Source organism: Enhydra lutris, unplaced genomic scaffold (assembly GCF_002288905.1).
Source record: "Enhydra lutris kenyoni isolate GAN:26980312 unplaced genomic scaffold, ASM228890v2 scaffoldscaffold17, whole genome shotgun sequence".
NCBI classification, from domain to species: Eukaryota; Metazoa; Chordata; class Mammalia; order Carnivora; family Mustelidae; genus Enhydra; species Enhydra lutris.
The window spans coordinates 16,204,880-16,228,909 of record NW_019154101.1 but is presented as its reverse complement, the minus strand read 5'-3'; the positions used below and the strand labels follow the sequence as shown (position 1 = coordinate 16,228,909).

General features: G+C 36.5%; 1 protein-coding gene across 1 annotated transcript in view; it reads left to right on the top strand.

The window, feature by feature from the left end:
* Window positions 1-24,030, top strand: part of LOC111147590 (TBC1 domain family member 32) — a 237,940-nt gene that overhangs the window by 147,919 nt on the left and 65,991 nt on the right. The window contains exons 23-24 of the mRNA XM_022503709.1: window positions 14,137-14,245; window positions 15,120-15,213. Of these exons, the coding sequence (XP_022359417.1) occupies window positions 14,137-14,245; window positions 15,120-15,213 (203 nt within the window). The remainder of the gene's footprint in view (window positions 1-14,136; window positions 14,246-15,119; window positions 15,214-24,030) is intronic.

Genomic DNA, 24,030 nt, shown 5'->3' with positions numbered 1-24,030 from the left:
TTACTCCCGTCACCCTGGCCTCTGGCCGCGCTCCGAGCTGACCGAGCCTGCGACTGGTTCAAGGTAACCCCGAGTTTAGAGCTTACTCCTTGGCTCTGTCTCTTTACCCGGCTTCCCCGTTCTACTACCTGTAAGCTCTGTGACACTCAGACACCCCCGATCCTTCTGTGACCCTGCGGGACCTGAGGCAACGCTAACCCTGTGTGGGTTCCACCCCGGTTAAGCCTCTGGAACGATGTCCCTCAGCGGAACTGACTTTTAAAAGTCCTGATTTTGTGCTCCGCTGCTCCGCCGCTTGCCGGGAGCCAGCCCCTTCCCCCGCGATCTATCTTCCCGTCGCTTTGGATTCACTTCTCTGCCAGTCCTACTTTTCAGAAAGTGGTTGATTTTCTGTTTCTAGAGTTGCTGTTCTTCTCTTCGCTCTCCCGTTGGATCTGTAGGTGTCTGCAATCTTTTGATAAGCTATCTAGCTGATCCGCTACCTGAAGTAGTCTCAGCCTGCTACTTCTCCGCCATCTTGACTCCTCCTCATAATCTCTTTTTAAAATTTTTATTATTTTTTTATATTTTTAAATATTTTAAAAGATTTTTATTAATTTACTTGATAGAGAGAGAGATCACAAGTAGACAGAGCAGCAGGCAGAGAAAGGGGGAAGTAGGCTCTCTGCTGAGCAGAGAGATCGATGCTGGGCTCGATCCCAGTACCCTGAGATCCTGAGCTGAAGGTGGAGGCTTAACCCACTGAGCCACCCAGGCGCCCCTATAATATTCTCTTAATAATTGTTTTCTGTGGTGTTGGTTATGAGTTCTCCTTTGTGATTTTATTTATTTGGGTTCTTTCTCTTTTCTTTTATATAAGTTTGCTCTGAAAAATGAGTTTTTTCATTCCATCATCAGAGGTTCATCAATTTTATTATTTCTTTTGAAGAAGAATCTCTTAGTTTCATTGATCTTTTCTACTGTTTTTGTTTGTTTCTATTTTGTTTACTCCTGTTCTAATCATTATTTCCCTTATTGTGCTGGCTTTAGGCTTTATTTGCTGTTTCTTTTCTAGCTCCTTTAGGTACAATGTTAGGTTGTGTATTTGAGACTTTCCTTACTTTTTGAAGTAGACTTATATTGTTATATACTTCCCTGTTAGGTCTGTCTTTGCTGCATCCCAAGGTTTTGGATTTTTATGTTTTCGTCTGTATTTTTTAATTTCATTTTTAATTTCCTGATTAAAACATTCATTCTTTAATGGGATGGTCCTTAACCTCCATGTATTTGTGGTTTTTCCAAATTTTTTCTTGTGGTCAACTTCACATTTTATAGCATTGTGGCTAGAAAGGATTCATATCAATCTTTTTTTTCTTGCTGAGGCCTGATTTGTGACTCTGTATGTGGTCTATTTTGGAGAATGGTCCATGTGTATTGGAAAAGAATGTATTCTGTTGCTTTAGATTGAAATGTTTTGAATATGTATGTTATGTCCATCTGGTCCAGTGTGTCATTCAAAGCCATTATTTCCTTATTGATTTTCTGCTTAGTTGATCTATTCATTGCTGAAGTGGGGTATTAAAGTCTCCTACTATTACTGTTTCTTTATGTTTGTAATTAATTGATTTATATATTTGGGTACTCCCAGGTTGGGGACAAATATTTATGGTTATTAGATCTTTTTGTTTGATAGACCCCTTTATTATGATATAGTGTCCTTCTTCATCTGTTGTTACTGTCTTTGGTTTAAAAATCTAGCTTGTCTGATATAATTATGGCTACTCTGACTTTCTTTTGATGTCCATTAGTGTGATAGATATTTCTTCATCCCCTCACTTTCAATCTAGAGGTATCTTTAGCTCTAAAATGAATCTCTTACTAGGCAACATGCGGATGGATCTTGTTTTTTGTTGTTGTTGTTTTGTTTTGTTTTGTTTTAATCCATTCTGATATGCTGTGTCTTTTGATGGGAGCATTTGTTACATTTACTTTGAGTGATTATTGATAGATATACATTTAGTGCCATTGTAATACCTGTAAAGTTGTTGTTTCTGTATATTTTCTTTTCTTTCAGGCCTTTTTGCCTTTTGTTTTTCTTTCCCTCTCAAAGAATCCCCTTTAGTATTTCTTGGGGGGCTAATATAGTGTTCATGAGCTCTTTTAGTTTTTGTTTATCTGGGAAACTGCCTCTCCTTTGATTCTGAGTGACAGCCTTGCTGGATAAAATATTCTTGGCTGCAGATTTTCCCCATTCAGCACACTGAATATATCATGCCACTTTCTTCTGGCTTGCCGGGTTTCTGTGGAGTGGTCCACTTGAACCTGATTTGTCTTTGTAGATTAGGGATTTCTATTCCTTTGCTGCCTTCAGGATGTTGCAAATTTTACTACATATATCTTGATGTTGGCAGGCTTTTGTTGATTTTGATTGGAGTTCTCTGTGCCTCCTTGATTTGGGTGTCTGTTTCTTTCCCCAGATTTAGGGTAGTTTTCAGCTATAATTTGCTCAAATAAACCTGCCTCCTTTTCCTTTTTTCCTCTCTTACTCTTCTGGGACTCCTATGATATGTTTGTTATTATGCTTTATGTAACCACTGAATTCCCTAAGGCTACATTTATGATCTAATATTTTTCTTTACCTCTTCTCTTCAGGTTCACTATTTTCCATAATTCTGTCTTCTATATCACTTAGTCATTCTTCTGCTTCTTCCATAATTGTGTTCATTACATCCACTTTGTTTAATCTTGGTTATTACATTTTTTATTTCAGCCTGACTCATTTTTAGGTCTTTTATATTTGTAGTAAGGGTCTCTCTGTTTTTTTTTTTTTTTTTTTTTCCTGTGCTTTCCTCAAGCCCAGCTGGTGTCCTTATGACTGTTGTTTTAAATTCTGGTTCAGGCATATTATTTATACCTATTTTGATTAGCTCCCTGCCCATGACGTCTTCTTGTTCTTTGTTTTTGGATGAATTCCTCCATCTTGGAATTTTGTCTAGGTCTCTGTCGTTTGCATGTTAGAAAAGCTGTGCCTGGTCCTATTTCCACTAGATCTAAAGGTTTGCTTCACTCTATGATCAGTGGACTTGGTGCATGCAGGGTGTTTGTGGTAGTCTTCTGGGGGAGGGGCCTGTTGTTGCTCTGGCTCTCAATTATACTTGCTCTATTAAAAAGGCACTTGCAGAGCCCAGGGGCCAGGGTGTGGTGTAAGCTGCTCAAACCTCAACTGTGTATACTGTGCCCCTTGCTGAAGTCCTTCTATGCTGATGGGAGGGGTGAAAAATGGTGTCAGCCTGCTCTTGTTTCTAGACAGGGGAGTTCATACACTGTTTGGGAAGCCCTCACAGGAGAGCAGACAATCTCCTCTCTGTCTACCTGTGTCCAAGCCAGCAACCTAGTGCTCCTGTGTTTTATCTCAGGCTTGCAGCTGGGTTTTCAAAACTCCAAATTTTAGGAACCTGGCACTGATCCACTGGGAGAGGGTCTTACTGAGCTGTGGCTAGTACTGGTTTGTCCCAGAAAAGCAGTTGTACAACAGTGTAGGGGTTTGGAGTTTATGGTTAAGTGTAGCAAAAAGCCCACATCCAGATTAGCTGCCTTTAGCGGGCATCTCTGCTCATATGCTAATGAACAGGGCAGCTCAGTGTCACCTAAGGCTGTGCTGTTTTGTCCCCTGAGACAGTGTCACCTCTCCCAAATGTACTTCAAGAAGGGGAACTCTTTCCCAACATGACTCAGGGGATCGTCAGAGCATGCCATCAACTCCAGGGCCTCTAACATGCTTCTCTATAGGAGCACTGCTGTGCCTCCCAGGTTTATCCTGGCAGTGGTATGGACTTCTAAAACCAGATTTTTGGCTTCACTGTTTATAAAAACTTGGGAGAATCAGCCCCTCTTAGTTTCCCACTCAGTATTTTTGGGAAAGTGTTTTTGTGCAGTCGCCTGTGTGCTGCTTTCTCTCTGTCTCTCTCTATCCTCTCTCTGATCTCTCCATGATCACGGCTCTCTCCTCTCTGCAGCACCCACAATTATTTTCTTCCCCAAATCACATCACCACACCTCCTACCTTCCACAGTGTGGCCTCTTTTCTCCTTCTAGTTGTGCAGTCTATTCTCTCAGTCCTCAGATTGATTTCCTGGGTGTTCAGAATGACTTGGATAATTATCTAGCTGTGTTTGAGGGATGAAGGAAGCATAAGGTCTTCCTACTATTCCAAGATTTTAACTCTTTTGCCATTGTTGACTCTTAAAGGCATCTGCCAAACATTTTTTTTTCCTATGGATGCTATTGAATAGGTAAAACATGCAATTGTATCAAAATTCAAAAACAATAAAAGATATTTAGTGAGAAGTATGTTCCTCTCCAGTTACTCAGATCTCCTTCCCTTCCCGAAAGCTAACAATTTTTTTTAATTAATTAATTTTTTTTTAAAGCTAACAATTCTTAACAATTGTTTTGTCCTTGGAGAGAGAGTCTATGTAAAAACATATATGTATTTAGGGACACCTGGGTGACTCAGTCAATTAAGCATCTGACTCTTAATTTTGTCTCAGGTCATGATCTTAGAGTCATGGGATGGAGCCACACATTGGGCTCAAAGCTTAATATTCTTTCTCCCTCTCTCTCTACCCAAACATCTGCTATTGTACACATACTCTCTCTCTCTCTCTTAAAATAAATAAAATGTTAAAAAAAAAAAACAAAAAACAAAAACAAAAAAACTCTCCAAATGCATATTTGTGTATATTCAGTTGCTTTTTCACTTTTGTTCAAATGCTACAGCTATATACAATATTTTGTGCCTCCCTTTCTTCACTTAACATACTTTGAAGATAATTCTTTTTCTAAACATATAGAGTTGCTTTGTTCTAATATCTGCATAGTATAACACTATAAAATCTACTCCAAACATTTGAACTTCGTGCTATGAATGGATGCTTAAAATTTTTTATTTGCTCTTATGACCACTCTTATAAGTATGACTTTATGCTCATGTTTGAATATAACTATCAGATAAATAAGGAAATGCAATATTACAAAGTTGGTTTCTTCTTGGATCTCCTGTTTCCTCAAATGCCACCTTTCAGAGAAATTGTCCCTAACCACTTAATCTATCATAACCACCTCGTGTTGCCTTCACATCATTTTTTTAATATACTTTTTTATCATAGAATTTTTAAATATATAAAAGGTAGAAAGAGCGATGATATAATGAAAATTTCATGTATCTTACTTATTTTTATCAATTATCAGTATTTTCCAATCTTGTTTTATCTCTCTTCTGCTCCCATACACACATTTTTTTCATAACTATTTTAAAGCAAATTCCAGATAATGTCATTTTACCTATGAAAATTCATTATGGGGAAGAGAAAAGATGACAGAGGAATAGGTTACCTTATTTCAACCAGTCCCCTGAATTGAGCTGGATATCTACCAGACCATTCTGAACACCCACGAAATCTGCCTTACATGTATGAAGATATATCAGGATCTCTACAAACAGAGTATCTCCAGTGGTTGGTCTTGAGGTATGAAGCAGGGAACCATGATTCTGTGGGCAGATATCAGAAGATAAATGGAAGGGGGAGGAAGCCTCCATGATCTTGCACCAGGAAAGCAAAAGCCTCTGGCACTGTGGACCAGGCACAGACTCTCAGACTGGTAGTAGTTGGGAAAGGACTTTAGGGCACCCTCTAGACTGAAAACCTGGAGCATGCATGTAAACTGGGGGCAGCTTGTGGTTTTAGAACCACAAAAAAAAGAGTTGTGCCAGGCCCTGGGAGTGAGGGCTGGGGGTGCTGCTCCCAGGACACACAACCCAGGAAGCTGCAGTTTCTAGCAGCACAGACAGAAACAAGGGCAGTGTGGCCTTGAGGGCTCTCTGGAGAATAGACTGGGATCTCTCTGTTCTGAGACAGAGGTTTGGATATGGTCGCTTCTGCTCTGACTCTTGGAAGAGATGGGCAAAGCTGCTAGGGAAAGCCACCAGAGGGAAAGAGCACCTGAAAACTGGTTTTCACTGAGCCCATCCCCCTACACAGGGGGAAGGGCAGCTCATACCCAAACAGGGTTGCCTGGGTAACAATCATGACGGGCCCCTCCCCCAGAAGACAGGCTGGAAGAACAAGAGGCTGACAACCTTAAGGTCCCTATAAAACTGGTGCATCTTGATTGGGTTGTGGTCAGTAATTTGGACTCTGTACATTCCCTCAACCACCCCTCAACAGAATGACTAAGAGGAGGAATCCCCAACAATGGAAGGATTCAGAGACTGTGGCTTCTGCCACAGACCTAATGGATATGGATATAACCAAGATGTCAGAAATAGACTTCAGACTAACAATTATCAAGATGATATCTAGGGTTGAGAAAAATATTAATGACAATATGGAATCTCTAAGAGCAGAAATGAGATCTAATCAGGCCGAAGTTAAAAATGCTATGAATGAAATGCAGTCTAAACTGGATACTCTGACTGCCAGGGTAAGTGAGGCAGAAGAATGAATTAGTGAGCTAGAGGATAAGATGATAGAAGAGAGGGAAACTGAAGCAACATGGGAGAAACAAATTAAAACCCAAGGAATCAAACTGAGAGAGATTAGTGACTCAATTAAATGTTCCAATATCAGAATTATTGGGACCCCTGAGGGGGTGGAGAGAGAAAGGTCTAGAAGACATATTTGAGCAAATCATAGCTGAGAACTTCCCTAATCTGGGGAAGGAAACAAGCATTTGTGTTCAAGAGGCAGAGAGGACCCTCCCAAGATCAATGAGATAAGACTGACGCCATGGCATATAATAGTACAGTGTGCAAATCTTAGATCCAAAGAAACAATCTTGAAAGTGGGGAGAGGGAGGAGATTTCTCTTTTCTCTCTTTTCTTTTAAGTAATTTATTTGAGATAGAGCAAGAGAGAGAGCACAAGAAGGGGGAGCAGCAGAGGGAGAGGGAGAAGCAAGCTCTCCACTGAGGAGGGAGACTGACATGGTGCTTGGTTCTAGGACTACAGGATCTTAACTTGAGCTGAAGGCAGATGCTTAACTGACTGAGCCACTTAGGCACGCCAGGAGATTTCTTACGCACAGAGGGAGGAGTATCAGAATAACATCAGACTTGTCCACAGAGACCTAGCAAGCTAGAAAGGGCTAGTAAGACATATTCAGGATACTATGTGAGAAAAACATGCAGCTAAGGATACTTTATCCAGCAAGGCTGTCATTCAGAATGGGTGGAGAGAAAAGGACCTTCCAAGACCAGCAGAAACTGAAAGAATATGTGACCACCAAGCTGTCCCTGCAAGAAATGTTAAGGGGTGGGCTCTATAAAAGGAGAAAAACCCCAAGAGTGATATAGAACAGAAATTCACAGAGACAATCTATAGAAACAAGAATTTCACAGGCAATAGGATGACAGTAAAATTGTATCTTTCAATAATCACTCTTAACATGAATGGCCTAAACGTTCCCATGAAACAGCACAGGCTTGCAGATTGGATAAAAAGACGTGACCCATCTATATGCTGTCTATAAGAGGTTCATTTTAAATTTAAAGATACATCCTGACTGAAAATGAAGGGGTGGAGAACCATTTTTCATGCCAGTAGACCTCAAAAGAAAGCTGGGGTAACAATTCTCATATCAGACAAATTAGATTTTAAGCTAAAGACTGTAGTTAGAGACACAGAAGGACACTTTATCATTCTTACAGGGTCTATCCAACAAGAGAATCTAACAATTGTAAATATCTATGCCCCCAACATGGGAGCAGCCAACTACATAAGCCAACTGTTAACCAAAATAAAGAGACCTATTGATAATAATATGTTAATAGTAGGAAACCTCAAGACTCCACTCTCAGCAACAGATAGATTATCTAAGCAGAAAATCAACAAAGAAACAAGAGCTTTGTTTGAATGACACATTGGACCAGATGGACCTCATAGATATATACAGAACATTCCACCTTAAAAAAACAGAATACTCATTCTTCAGGAGTGCACATAAAACTTTCTCCAGAATAGACCACCTGCATGGTCACAAATCAGGTCTTAAACAATACCAAGAGATTGAGATTACTCCCTGCATATTCTCAGATCACAATTCTTTGAAACTGGAACTCAATTACAAGAAAAAGTTTGGAGCGAATTCAAACACTTGGAAGCTAAAGACCATCCTGCTTAAGAATGTTGAAATCGGAGAAGAACTTAAACAATTCATGGAAGCAATTCATGGAAACCAATGAAAATGAAACATTGGTCCAAAACCTGTGGGATACTGCAAAGGCAGTACTTAGGGGGAAATACATAGTCATCTAAGCCTCACTTAAAAAAACTGAAAAATCCAGAATACACAAATTAACTTTACACTTTAAAGAACTAGAGTAATGGGATGCCTGGGTGGCTCAGCTGGTTAAGCCGCTGCCTTCAGCTCAGGTCATGATCCCAGGGTCCTGGGATCGAGTCCCACATCGGGCTCCTTGCTCAGTGGGGAGCCTGCCTCTCTCTTTGCCTCTGCCTGCTTGTGCGCGTGCTTGCTTGCTCTCTCTCTCTCTCTTTCTCTCTCTGACAAATAAATAAATAAAATCTTTAAAAAAAAAAAAAAAGAACTAGAGTAAGAACAACAAATAAAGCCTAAGCCATGCAGGAGAAGGGAAATAAGATTAGAACAGGGATCATTGAATTAGAAACCAGAAATACAGTAGAACAGATCAATGTAACTAGAAGCTGGTTCTTTGAAAGAATTAATAAGTCAATAAACCACTGATCAGACTTATCCAAAAGAAAAGAGAAGGGCCCAAATTAATAGAATTATGAATGAAAGGGGAGAGATCACGACTAACACCAAGGAAATAAAAATAGTTTTCAGGAATTATTATCAACAGCTATGTGCCAATAAGTTAAACAAACAAAGAAATGGGTATGTTCCTGGAAACCTATAAACTGCCAAGACTGAAACAGGAAGAAATTGACAACCTGAATAGACCAATAACCAGTAACAAGATTGAAGCAGGGATCAAAAACCTTCCAAAAAACAAAAGTCCAAGACCTGATGAGTTCCCTGGGGAATTCTACCAAACATTCAAAGAGGAAGTAATACTTATTCTCCTGAAGTTATTTCAAAAATAGAAAAACAGAATAGAAATAGAAAAAATAGAAAAAAATAGAAAAATAGAAAAAAAAATAGAAACAGAAGGAAAACTTCCATACTCTTTCTGTGAGGCCAGCATTACCTTGATCCCCAAACCAGGCAAAGACCCCATCAAAAGGGAGAATTTCAGATCAATATCCCTGATGAATATGTATGCCAAGATTCTCAACAAGATCCTAGCTAATAGGATCTAATAACAGTACATTAATAGGATTATCCACCATGACCAGGTGGGATTGATCCTTGGGATGCAAGGGCGGTTCAACATTGCAAATCAATCAATGTGATAGGACAAATCAATAAAAGAATACTACATGGTCCTCTCAATTGATGCAGAAAAAGCCTTTGATGAAATACAGCATCCTTTCCTGATTAAAACTCTTCAGAGTATAGGGATAGAGGGAACATTCTTCAATTTCATAAAATCCATCTATGAACAACCCTCAGTGAGTATCATTCTCAATGGGTAAAAGCTGACAGCCTTTCCCTCAAGATCAGGAACACAGCAAGAATGCCCACTCTAGCCATTACTGTTCAACATAATTCTAGAAGTCCTAGCAATAGCAATCAGACAACAATAAGAAATTAAAAGTATTCAAATTGGCAAAGAAGAACTCAAACTCTCTCTCTTTGAAGATGACATGATACCTTATGTGGAAAATCCAAAAGACTTCACCCCCAATTCACTAGAACTCCTGCAACAATAATGTGGCAGGATACAAAATCAATGCACAGAAATCAGTTGCTTTCTTATACAATAACAATGTAACTGTAGAAAGAGAAATTAAAGAATCGATTCCATTTATAGTAGCTCCAAAAACCATAAGATACCTGGGAATAAATCTATCCAAAGAGCTAATGGAGCTATACCTTAATAACTACAGAACACTCCTGAAAGGAATCAAAGAAGACACAAAAAGATGGGAAAACTTTCAATGTTCATGGATCAGAAAAATAAATATTGTTAAAATGTCTGTGCTGCCCAAAGCAGTTTATACTTTCAACACCATTCCCATCAAAATACCAAAGGCATTTTTCAAGGTGTAGGAACAAACAATCCTAAAATTTGTATGGAACTAGAAAAGACCCTGAATTGCCAAGGAATATTGAAAAAGAAAAACAAAGCTGGGGCATCCTGTTGCCTGATTTGAAGCTATACTACAAAGCTGTGATCACCAAGACAGCATGGTACTGGCAGAAAAACAGACACATGGACTAATGGAACAGAGAGACCAGATATGGACTCTCAACTCTTTGACAAAACAGGGAAAAATATCCAAAGAAGAAAGACAGTCTGTCCCATAAATGGTGGTGGGAACATTGGTCGGCTATATACAGAAGAATGACATGCAATCATTCTCTTAAACCATACACAAAGATAAAACTCAAAATGGATGAAAGACCTTGGTGTGAGACAGGCATCCATCAGAATCCCAGAGGAGAACATAGGCAATAAACTCTTCGACATTGGCACAGCAATTTCTTTGAAGACACATCTCCAAAGACAAGTGAAACAAAAATGAAAATGAACTTTTTGGACTTCCTCAAGATAAAAAGCTTCTGCACAGCAAAGGAAACAGTCAACAAAACTAAAGAGGCAACCCATGGAATGGGAGAAGATATTTGCAAATGACACTACAGAAGAGGGCTGGTATCCAGTATCTATAAGGAACTTCTCAAATTCCACACCTGAAAAAACCCAAATAACCTGGTCAAAAAATGGACAGAAGACATGAACAGACACTTCTCCAGAGAAGACTTGTAAATGGCTAACAGACACATGCAAAGATGTTCATCATCACTAGCCATCAGGGAAATGCAAATCAAAACCACATTGAGATACCACCTTGCACCAGTAAGAATGGCAAAAATTGACAAGGCAAGAAACAACAAATGTTGGAGAGGTTCTGGAGAAAGGGGAACTCTCTTACACTGTAGGTTCAAATGCAAGTTGGTACAACCCCTTTGGAAAACAGTGTGAAGGTTCCTCAAAAAATTAAAAATAGAGCTACCCTATGACCCAGCAATTGCACTACTGGATATTTACCCCAAAGAATCAGACATAGTACAAAGAAGGGGCACATGCACCCCAATGTTCATAGCAGCAATGTCCACAATAGCCAAACTGTGGAAGGAGCCAAGATACCCTTCAACGGATGAATGCATAAAGAATATGTGATACATATATACAATGGAATATTACTCAGCCATCAGGAAGGATGGATACCCAACATTTGCATCAACATGGATGGAACTAGAGTAGATTATGCTGAGTGAAATAAGTCAAAAATAAGTCAAATATGCTGAGAGAAAGACGATTATCATATGGTAAGGAATAGCATGGAGGACTTTAGGAGAAGGAAGGGAAAATTGAAGGGAGGGGGATCAGAGAGAAGACCCATGAACTATGTACTTCAGGAAACAAACTGAGGATTTTAGAGGGGAGGGTGGTGGCACGATGGGTTAGCCCTTTGATGGATATTAAGGAGGGCACGTATTGTGTGGCGCATTGGGTGGTATATGCAAACAATGAATCATGGAACAATACAGCAAAAACTAATTTTGTACTGTATGGTGACTAACATAATATAATAAAAATTTTAAAAAAGAAAATTCAGTGTGTATCTCTAACATATAAGACTTGTTTCTAAAAAAACAAAGAACTTACCATTTTGTCATTGTTATAGCTAACTTAACACCATATTCCTGATCTCCTCTAGTACCTATCCCATATTTTCCTGTGCGATTCAAAAATGCACTTTACAGTTTTTGCTTGAATCACAGTCAAAACCAAATCTTCACATTTGCTTAATATTTTGCTATTAGGGGTGCCTGGGTGGCTCAGTGGTTGAAGCCTCTGCCTTCGGCTCAGGTTGTGATCTCAGGGTCCTGGGATCAAGACCTGCATTGGGCTCTCTGCTCAGCCCGGAGCCTGCTTCCCCCACTCTCTCTGCCTGGCTACTTGTGGTGTCTCTCTCTCTCTCTCTCTCTCTCTCTCTCTCTCTGTCAAATAAATAAAATCTTTAAAAAATATATTTTGCTTTTAACTTATAAGTTACCTTACCTGTTTTTCACAATTTTTCCCCCTAAAGAAATGTTATATGAGATGTGATTTTTCAAATTCTGGATTTGGTTGACTGTTTCCTCCTTGAGATCATCTTTTAAAATATTTCTGTGATTTTTGTATTTCTTGTAAACTGATAGTGTAATGTGTAGTAATTGGTTAATTTCAGGTTCAGTTTTTTTGGCAAGAATATTTCACAGATTGTTCAGTATATGTCCTCTTTCATCACAATAGGAGCCACATGATTTCCACCTGTCTCTCTAACCACAGTTGAGAGATAGGTAGAAATCATGCATGTTTAGGGAGAAATCAGTGTGTTTTGGTGTTCTCAGCTTTATCTGACAATTATAAAGTTAGCCATTGACGTTTCACCTAGTGAACATTTCGTGGTTTGGTAGCAAATGATTCTGTTATTCCTTATGTAATTAATTGCTGATAAAAAATGATGACAATTTGCAGGTTTTATGGATTTGCTAAATGTTCCCTAAGTTTTAAATTAGCTGTTGAGAACTTGCTATTCCTGGATTTAGATAATTTTTTAAGAAAAACTGGACTAGAAGTTACCCACAGTCTTTAAATAATATGCCGATGAGGAAAAACTTTTGAAGTATGTTAATAATCAAAATGATTACAAATCTATTTGAAGTAATTGTGATCTTCATCATAAAGTTTGTGTTCTCATGTGTAGGTATTATTTTGAGACACCAAGAAAGCTTTTAGAATATATTTTATAAAATCTGTTTTTTATTGTTCCTTTTTATATAGGTTATTAAGTGTGTTATGCTGTGATCTAGACACTCTTCTTCTACTAGAGGCTCAGTATCAAGTATCTGAAGTATTACTAAATGCTCAAGAAGAAAATATCTTAGAGACCTCTGAAAGTCACAGGTAAAAACAAAAAGAAAACCAAAAAAACTGTTAAGACAATATTATTAACAATAGTTTTCTTTACAGATCCTCTATTAAGGCAGTGATATTGTATATGTAGTTTCATGTTTTTCCCCTATCTGAATTCAATAGATTTAAAAAACTGAGTAAAAAGCAATGAAAATACAAATGTCACCATTCGAAAGATTATGATAGGTGTTTGTTTGGAGGATTGAACAGTACTGCTTTCTGAGTTTTTGTTTCATTTAGCATTTTTTTTTAAGACCTGATTTTATTGATGGTTCCATGAAGTTCTATCACCTTTAAATTCAGGCTGGAGTGTAAGTTGACTCATTAAACAAAATGTTTGATTTATTGTCCATTACAGCCTTACTCTTTACCCCATTCTCTTAATTATGTTAGTTCACATTCATAATTTCTGATTATTGCAAAACAAGGTTATGGTAATATCTTGATTTTTTTTTTTCTATTTTACTTGTCATTACCTCAGTTTGCCTGACATTTATTGAATACCCATTCAATATCTGGTACTGTTTTCATGTCTGTATTTAAAAAAAAATTGTTCTTCCATTCTAGCTCAATTTTAGAAGAATACAGAAGCCCAGGAACATTACTGGATTCTCTAGATTTGATACAGAAGGATGATATTAACAGCTTCAGGAAGTGTGGAATGTGCTCAAAAGCAACATTTAGATTTTGAATTTAAGGCACTGGGTCTAGAACCCAAGGAAACCTTTCCTAAAAAAGTGAAAAAGTCTTTGTGGAAATAATATAGGTCTTAATTCCATTTCTTTAAATGCAGTAACATTTGACAAGAAAATATTATTTTATAGTATCATTTATCTCATTTTAGTAGTTATATTTCCATCAGTTTTTTGCTTTCTGACAAAGAAAGCTGTAAGATAAGGAGAATTTAGCCCTTTCTAAGTGATACATTGTTAATCATTTTCTAAACTTTTCTATAGAAAATTTTATTTTTTTCTTTACATTCCACTGATTTGATTTTGGAATTAAATCATATTTAATTAAGATAATAAAATTGATATGTTTATTTTTCAGGAATTTCATAATTGATGGCTTATCAGTAGAGAGAAATCATGTTCTTGTTAGAATAAATTTTATTGGTGGGCCCATGGAACGAATTTTGCCTCCAAGGGTACTAGAGAAGGTGAGTAGGGTAAAGAGGAATCTTTGTTAGTAGAGAAGCTGTAGGATACAGAGTAAACACTTTGAAGAGATTTTATTTATTTACTTGACAGATAGAGATCACAAGTAGGCAGAGAGGCAGGCAGAGAGAGAGAGGAGAAAGCAGGCTCCCCGCGGAGCAGAGAGCCTGATGTGGGGCTCGATCCCAGGACCCTGGGATCATGACCTGAGCCGAAGGCAGAGGCTTTAAACCACTGAGCCACCCAGGTGCCCCAGAGTAAACACTTTGAAATGAGAGTAGTATTCTTTGTGATGCAGGATAGACTATTATTTCATTAAAAAGTTGTCATTTTTCTGTGTCTGTGATGTTTACTTTTGATGTCTTTGTTTTTCATGATACCTAATTTTTATTAGATGAATGTATTTTTTGTATTTAATTAGCCATATTGAGTACTTCTCCTTCCATTAATATTCATAGACATTGGCTTTCTCTTGAAGGGGATTTTTTTTTTTTAATTAAGTACATTTTTGCTCTGTTAGCCTGGGGAAGATGAGATAGAAATGATTGACAATACAAGATAAACAGTTTGGTCTTTTGAATTTGTTACCTATTTCAATATAGGAAATACAGGTTTCTTTTGAAGACTTTAATTTCTCTTTCATGGAAAAAAAATAGGCTGTCATTATCAGTCCTCGTTGCTAGAACAAGTTACCACGTATTACATTTCATTTTAGTTATTATCCTTTGGAGTATTGAATTATAATTGTCACATAGCTTTTGGTTAGTTAGGCTACAGTTCTAGTGTCTATGAAACAATAACCATGTTAGTGTTTCGGAAAGCCTTAAAATTCAGTATTTTATAATATTTCCTAAAGTCGTTTGTCTTCTTTTTTAGGGTGATGATCCATATCCTTGGCCCATGTTTTCTTCATATCCTGTACCAGACTGCTATCTCTCAGAAGTTAGGAGAAATGCTGATCTAAAACAAGGTGAGATATTTACCATCAACTGCCATGTTATTTTAGTGCTTTTATGGTTATAATTTGAAAAAAAGAAAAAGTATCGTTATGGGTGATTAATACTGTTTTTCATATGGCTTGTGTATGTGGATACATTTATGCCCATTTCTATGTAAATTTCTTACTAAATTATTTGTATGCTACTGAGTAATTCTTATCAGAACCCTTTTTGGTTTAAACAAAGGAATTATGATTTTTGATAAGTTCTAGATACAAAGGACTTTATTCAGCAGAGTAATGTTTTTTGGTATCTGCGTGCCATATGTTAGTTCTGTGTCCTCAAGACTGGTCTATTTATATAAATTATATAAATATAATAAAATCTCTGGTGTCTGCCTTAGAGGGGTTCATGAACTTTTGGAGAATACATACAATTAAATAATTGTATGATAGTGCAGTATGATAGAAACTAAATAGTCAAATGTGTAGCCTGCTAGGACACCTTCCAAAGAAATCAGTGTTTAATGCAAGGCGTAAAATATGTGTTTTTGGGTAATATAAGAGCATTTTTGACTGAGAAAAACAGCAGAGAGGATTGAAAGGAGCAAATTATATTCAGAGAACTGTGAGTAGTTCAGGATGTTTGAGATTTGGTGTCAGGGCAAGAGAAACCAGAGGTAAAACAGCTGGTAATCCAAGTTCAACCATAAGGCCAGCGTAGCTGAAGACAATTGTGAAAGCAATGAAAATTCCAGCCATTTTTAGATTAGAGAATTCCAAGATGAAATATGAAGATATATGATCAAACTAGTCATTAATTTGAAAAGTTAAATCTTATGTCAGTGTGATCTTCAATATTCTTAAAGTTGTGCTAGAAAAAAAGATTCATTTAACATAGGTTAGTTAATATTTTATGGAGTGATTGTTGAAAAAATGGTTTTCATGTGTCTTTCACTTTTCCCTACATTTACTTGCTTTCAAATAATTAAGAGAAGCCATTCATTGATATGTATTGTTTTTATTTCTATCCAGTGTTCGAGATATATATTACCTTTTTCATAGATGCATAGAAACAAAAATTGTGCTTTGTTGCTTTGTTTTTTCATTTCTGTCTACTTAGAGTTTAGGAAAAGAGAAAGAAAGAACATAAGGGAGCTTTTTACCTTTTTTCTTTTTTTTTTTAAGATTTTATTTATTTGAGAGAGAGAGAGCATGAGAACATGAGCAGGGGGAGAGGCAGAGGGAGAGAGAGAAGCAGACCCCTTGCTGAGCAGGGATTACCAACATCGTTCTTTCATCCCAGGACCCCAGGATCATGACCTAAGCTGAAGACAGATGCTTAACTGGCTGGGCCACCCAACTGTCCCTAAAGTTTTTAATATTTGTCTTTATAATGCACTAAAAATTTTATCTTTGTTTTCTTCTTGTGCATCCTAAACTATTGATTTCAGAGATATGTGAGTGGTAGGAAGTATTTTTCAAAAAGAAACTCTTGAGGGGGCGCCTGGGTGGCTCAGTGGGTTGAGCCTCTGCCTTCGGCTCAGGTCATGATCTCAGGGTCCTGGGATCGAGTCCCGCATCGGGCTCTCTGCTTGTCGGGGAGCCTGCTTCCTCCTCTCTCTCTGCCTGCCTCTCTGCCTACTTGTGATCTCTCTCTGTGAAATAAATAAATAAAATCTTTAAAAAAAAAAAAAAAACTCTTGAGAGAATATCACTTTGAACACTTTACCCCACTGACTCATATCTTTCAGTGAACCCAAGCCTTTCTCAGTCACTTTCATGCTTTCCTATCCTACTTTCAGTCTTCTTAATGCCTTTATATTTTGTTGTTGTTGTAGATTTCATCATTTATTTGCCCTCTCCTTATTACCAGGTGCTTCACTAGGCATTAGAGATAAAATGTGCATTAAGACACGGTCCATTCTTGGTACCCCAGCTCTTTTCCTGATCTTTTCCTTATTACAATGAAGCATTGTTATCTTTGCTAAGTTTCACTTGGTAACAAATTAATTTTTTGAACAAGTTCATTTTCAATTTCATTATGTGACTGTCATATTTGATAATTTGGTTTTTCAGAATAGTTCGATTAAAAAAAAATGTCCCTTATATTTTTAAACAGAACAAGGAAGACAAAGATAAGAAAAATAAGGTTAAATGGACACTTCCCTGAAAGAAGATGATCATCAATTCCTAGGAAGTGGTGCTCAAAGGAATATAATTTTACTCCTTGCTCTACTCTTATGAGTGATTTAGAAAAGGGAGTAATAATAATATCTCTGACTAGCCCAAAAGATAATTGCAGAATGGTCATTAACTGGAAGTGGGCCCATTGTACTGCCGGGCAGTCATACACGGTGTCCCTGGGTCCATATTCTCCCACTCTCCTAGGTGACCATTTTAAAATCTCTCTCATCAAACCTTCACTTCATCCCTTTCCATCCTATCCAATGATAGTTTTGTTTTCTAGGTTACGGAAGAAATAGCAAAGAAAAAATCTTCCACGTGCTCCTGATAAACACCAACTCAGCTGAATCTATTGCAATTTTGGGTTTTTGTTACTATGAATAAACTGCCAATGTTAACTTACAAAGGCTAGCTTCTCCATCCGTGCACTACATTCCATCTTCTTCTCAAGGATACTGCTTCTAGCAGTTCTCCATTTTCCTTATTGCCTTTTTTTTGTTGTGGGGAGAGGTGGGGATGGGTCTCCATTGTGGCTCTTTGTTAACCAAAAACCTGCTATTAATTCTTCCATATTTAAAATATCTTTTTTTGAATCTACTCTTAAATCTGTCCTTTTTTTTTTCTTTTTCGTAAAATTCTTTGAAGGAATTTGTCTAATCTTGGTATTTCAGTAACTCCTTCTGCTCTCTCTTGAATTCACAAAGCTAACTAGGCTTTCACCCCTATCATCACACTGTGATTAAATCTACTGTGTAGATCAGTCCTCATCCTGCTAGACTTAACATTATTATTCAACATGTTCACTCCCTCCCTTTCTTTTGCAATACTTTCTTCACTTGGGTTCTAGAAAGTGCATGATGGGATTTTCCTCCTGTGTTTCTGGCAAATTCTTTTGTCTTCTTCGTTTGATCTTTAACTTCCCTCTAACCTCTAAACTTTGGAGTGCCCCAGGGCTCAGTTCTTAGTTGCCTGTCTTTCTAGCACTACTTACTCTTGGAGAACATCTCATCTCATGATTAAAATACTGTTCACTATGCTGAGGGCTGTCTGATTTATATATCTAACCCCTATGCCTCCCCTGAAGTCTGCATTCATATCTAACTGCCTACTTGACACCTCTGCTAGGAAGGTTAATAAGCACATCAAACCTAACACATCTGAGATAAACTTCTCATACTCCCTAAAAATCTATTCTTTTGATTATTTTTACTCATTTCAGAAATGGCAACTTTTGCTTCCAGTTCTTTATGCAATAAACCTAAAGGCATTCTTTGACTTCTCTTTGTCTTCATACACACATCTAATGTGTCAGCAAATGCTCTTGACTCTGCCTATCTGAAATCACTTTCTCTCATGCACAACCCTCATCTCTCTCTTGTATTATTGCAGTAATCTGCCAAGTAATCAATGTGTTCTCAACACAGCAACCAGAGTAATGCTGTTGAATTACTCCTTAATTGAAACCCTCCAATGGCTTCACAGCTAACAAGGCCCAGTATGTTTGTGGCTTCATTCCTGTCAAAGCTCTGTTTTACTTCAGTACCATTTCAAACCTCTTTAATGCCACATTTCCCCACCATATTGGACAAAACTTTTGTTCTTTCTGTTTATCCCTAAATATAAGTATCTGACTAAGTCATTATTCTCAATTTAATAGTAGTAACTAATACTTCCTCCTAATAATAATGGTCCTGGTTTTTGTTGAGCAGGAGAGAATGATCTAGGCACCAGCAGATAATCCAGAATGTACATCACAGAGATATCTCTGTGAACTCAGTGAGAAAAATGGAGCCAAATGAATTTCTAACAGTTCTAAAGCTAAATTGAAAGTTTGTTTCTGATTAAATACAGCTCAATAAATTAAACATTGTACAATTTTAAATATGCTGTATTTAAGCTTATAATACTTTAAAATATAGCTGTTTGGAAGACAGGAGTTCTTATACTTTTCATTCTGCTTTTTTTTAAACTTGAAAATAATGATTCATTGATTCTGATAGGTGTTATTTTAGTTGCCATTTGCACTGCAAAATTTTGGGATATCATTTCATTGTTATGGGGGAAAAAATCAGCTTCAGTTGTGTGCATGTGGTGACATCCTCTCATTTGTCTCCCAGCTTCTACATTTATCCTCCTTGCTACAGTTAGCATCTCCTCATCTGTTAAATTGCCTCTTGTTAGCTCATTGGCATTAGTGTTAGCTATTAGATAATTTATCTTAATCTGTAAATAAGAATCTCTAGACATCATCTGGTTCAGTTATTTTTCTTTGTGCACTATTTTAGGGTCACCATTCTAAAATGTAAAAGCTTTTTAAAAGCTAGTGATTAATATTATCTGTTTGTGTATGTATATATGAACGTTATGTGTATACATATATAAGCCTGTACAGGTATATATGTACACATGTGCACATGTGTATATATATGTTTGATGTATAAATGTGTGATACATATGTGTGATATATAAATAATGTGTGTATGATATAAATAATCTTATACACATGAAAAAATTACCTTTCATGTGGTAGATATAACTTGGAATATTATATTTCTGTTACGCTAGAGTTTAGATATATTGGAAGAATATAGTGAGTGCAGTAACTTACTATTACCTGTGCAGCAGATAAAAGGGAAAGGAGAGTGGGAGAAAGGAGAGTTGTAGTGTGGTTAAAAGCCAGTACAAGTTAGTGTGTTCAGGAGCTGTTAAAGTGTACTATTGGAAATTGACTCATAATGTCTTTTCTATATGAAACAGATCATGAGATAAAATAAAACAGATTGCTTTGTTTCCCTAAGCTAAACTTAGATCTCCCAGGAGTTATTGTTATACCCCTAATTGGCTAGTCTGTTCAACTCCATTCCATTTTGATGTGTTCATGATGGGACTTCTTTCTCTAAAGAGGAACAGAAATTTGGTACTTTCATACTGAGAAATAAAAATGACTTGAGGGATTCAGTAGCATGCTCTGGTTATTAAATAGCACGCCTTAGCGAGACATCCACAAGTAAGAGATTTGCTCTTCCTTTCTAACATCCTATATTCATTTTGTTTTTAAATTACTTTTATAATGTTTATTCAGGCTGAATTATAAAATAATCAGCAATCTAGATTACATCTGTACTCTATTTATCTTACTACTGTGGAATGCCTGTCTCTATCAGGAAATCATTTGGATCTGTATTCACTCAGCTGGGGCTGGTACCTTCAAAGTAGACAGTGAGTTTTTGTGTCATGGGTTGTGTCTAGTAGTCCTGACAGGGCCAACAGAGCAGTAGAAGCACGGCATTGACTCGCAGGGCCACTGGCATTGTTCTTCAATCTAGAAATTCAGATGGCTACTCATTGAAAGCCTCAAATACATTAGTTACTCGTAATGCAAGTAAACTTCTGCATGTTCCTTACAAGTCCTCCATAGTCACTCTTTACCCATATATCCCTCCAAAGGCTCTTCCTTAAAAAAACAAACAAAACAAAACAAGAGAAATGTTTACCTCCTTTGGGCTTTCTAAGAAGTAAACAATAACAGCTAATGTGAGCCAGCTGTGTAAATAAATGTGTCACTTTCCCATTCTTTTCCCTCCCTTACCCTTGACTTCATCTCATGGCTTTTGTCTCTATAGTAATTGACCTATATGTTCTGTATAACCCTGTGGGTCTTGTTTTATTTTGTTAAAAACAGCTTTATTGAAAGGTAATTAACATACTATACAGTTCACCCATTTAAAGCATGCAGTTCAGTGATTTTTTTATTATATTAATAGATACGTACAGCCATCACCACAAAAAACTAGAACATTTTCACCACCTCAAAAAGAAACCCAGTACTCCCTCTTCCCCCCACTTCTTTCACCCAGCCCTAAGCAACCACTGAAATCTTTTTATCTCTAGAGATTTCTCTAGTTTGGATTTTTCATATGAATGAAATAGTGTAGTATGTGTATTTCATGACTGACTTTTTTCTTAGCATAAGTTTTCAAGGTTCATCTCTAAGGTTCATTTGTGTTGTAGTATGGATAAATACTTCATTCCTTTTTATGATTAAATAATATTCCATTATGTGCATATACCATAATTTGTTTGTTTATATATTTGTATCTGCTGATGGACACTTGGGTTGTTTCCACCTTTTGACTTTAAATAATGCTGCTATAAACATTCGTGTACAAATTTCTGCATGAACATGTTTTTATTTCCTCTAGGATATATACCTAGAAATAGAATTGCTGAGTTATATGGTAATTCTGTGTTTAATAGTTTGAGGAACTGGCTCAGTTTTCTAAAGCAGCTGTGCCATTTTACCTTTTCACCAACAGTTTTATGAGATTCTTATTTCTCCTCCTCCTCCTCATCATCTGTTGTGATCTTGCCGTCCTAGTAGGTATGAAACACTATTTCATTGTGGTTTTGATTTGCATTCCCCTGATGACTAATAATGTTGAGTATCTCTTCATGTTATATATCTTCCTTGGAAAAATACCTATTCACATCCTTTGCCCATTTTTTAATGCTTTTTCTTTTTATTATTGAGTTTTAAGAGTTTTTTTACATATTCTGAATATAAATTCCTTATGAGATATATGATTGGGGAACTTCTTTCATATCTCAGAATATATTAAGTTTATGCTTTTGGCCCTTGCTCTTGATGTTCCCTTTTCCTGGAGTACTACCCCTCCTCTTTACACAGGTAATTCCTTCTTAAGCTTTTATGCTGAGTCTAATGTTACTTCAGAGATGTGTTATCTCCACCTTATCTAAAATATACCTCTTCCCTTACTTCAATCTGTCTTGCTTCCTGTGGATTCCTCTAATAGCACTGTTCCTTACTATGAGTTTATGTTTTTGTTCACTCTCTGTTGCCCTGCAGTGTAACTTCCATTAGACAAAAATGCTGTCTGTTGTAGGTAGTAGACAACAATAGATGTCTGTTGAATTTCTTCTCTATTTTTCCCATCATCAAACTCTATTTTCCAAATCTTTGTGAGTGGACATTGGGAATTCCTTTCAGGCTACTATGTAAATTTAGAAGTTTTGACTCAAACCTAAAATAATCTCTGGTTTCACTCATTTTTCTAGAATATCAATAGCTTTGTAGTTAGAAAGCCCCATGAGCTAGACTTCTGTATATATCATTCATGAAGTAGACACCTTTTTATAGTTATTTTATCATTTACAAAGTGGTACTTTATGTTTTTATAGCACATAAAATGTATACATTGTCAGCATTACATCTCATTTTTTTCCCACAATTGAAAAAATAACCGAAAAAAGTATGGCCTTTATTCTGTGATTACTCCAAATTTAATCTTTTTAGCTTCAGTATCTTAACTTTACTGCTTCCTCTCTGCATTTTTACTTATCTGATAGGAAATTGAATTTCTGCCTGGCAAAACATTCTTTTTCAAATACTATATAAAGGAGTAAGTTCCATGGTGATAATCATTCCCTTTGATGGAATGCACCACATAATGTTAAATCTTTATAGTCTGATTGCTCAGATATTTTTAGTTGGATATTTTTAGATGATATTATTCCTATAGGAGAAAACAGATCATTTTAAAGTTCATTATCTATGAGATATAACTATCTCACTATACTATCTTTCCCCTACAGCATGAAGTAGTTTTTCTTCCTTCAAATTAATAGGAAAAGGAAGGAGGATATTATACAAAACTGAAGTTAATTCTAGTTAAAACTTAATTTTCAGTTTGTACATTTTCAGCTCTGGATGAATTTGGTATAAAATATATGTTGAATCATTAGGCTCCAGGTACTGATCAAATGTCCATGAGGACCATATTCTCTTCTCAGGTGAGAAACTTGAGTTTAAGTTACTATATTAAATCTATATCATTTGCATAGATTTGGTTCTTCATAAAAGCAAAAACAAAAATGCAAACTATTGGCAATGTTTAATAATATGTTTGGGGCTAGAAAAGGCTTTTTGATAGGTATTATATATAAATTCACTTTGAACATTTTGTAGTTGCAGACTACTATTTATAAGATAATCATTGCATTGTATTTTGTTCAGTAGAAAGAAACAAGTATTAATAGAGAAACTTTCTAAATTAGAGATGGAACTGAAGAACAAGAGTACCATGTTCTCTGTCTCTGGAGTTAGGCATCGTGCAGTGAATGAGCATTTAAGTTTATGGGTTTTGTACTTACATTCTTACTGTACCAACATATTTTATCCTAGCTCTCAAAACATGCTGGTATTTTAAATAACTTGCATGAAAAGATATTGAAATTTAGCTTTTTCAACTGCAAATTCTGTAATTTTGTCATTGGGACAATGTTCTTGTTTTAACAAGACATGTTCTCATGAATCTATATTGATTTTGTTTAATAAATGTTTGTGTCCTTACTGGGTTTAATCCTTTATTCAGTGATACTACTTCTTGCTGACACTTTGATAATTTCTGTCTTTTAAGAAATTAAGTCCATGCCCATGTCCTTGATGAATTATTTTCCTGTCTTTTTAAATTTACAAATGGGATAACAATCCATTATGTAATCCTAATAGTATAGATCAAAATCGGAATCCTACCTATGTAGAAGTAAACTTTTTAAGAGGAAAAAAGGGAGAATAGATGAACCATAATAGCAGCTACATTTTAATAAAAGAGTGAAAGTTATCCAGTTAACAAGTTGAGTGGA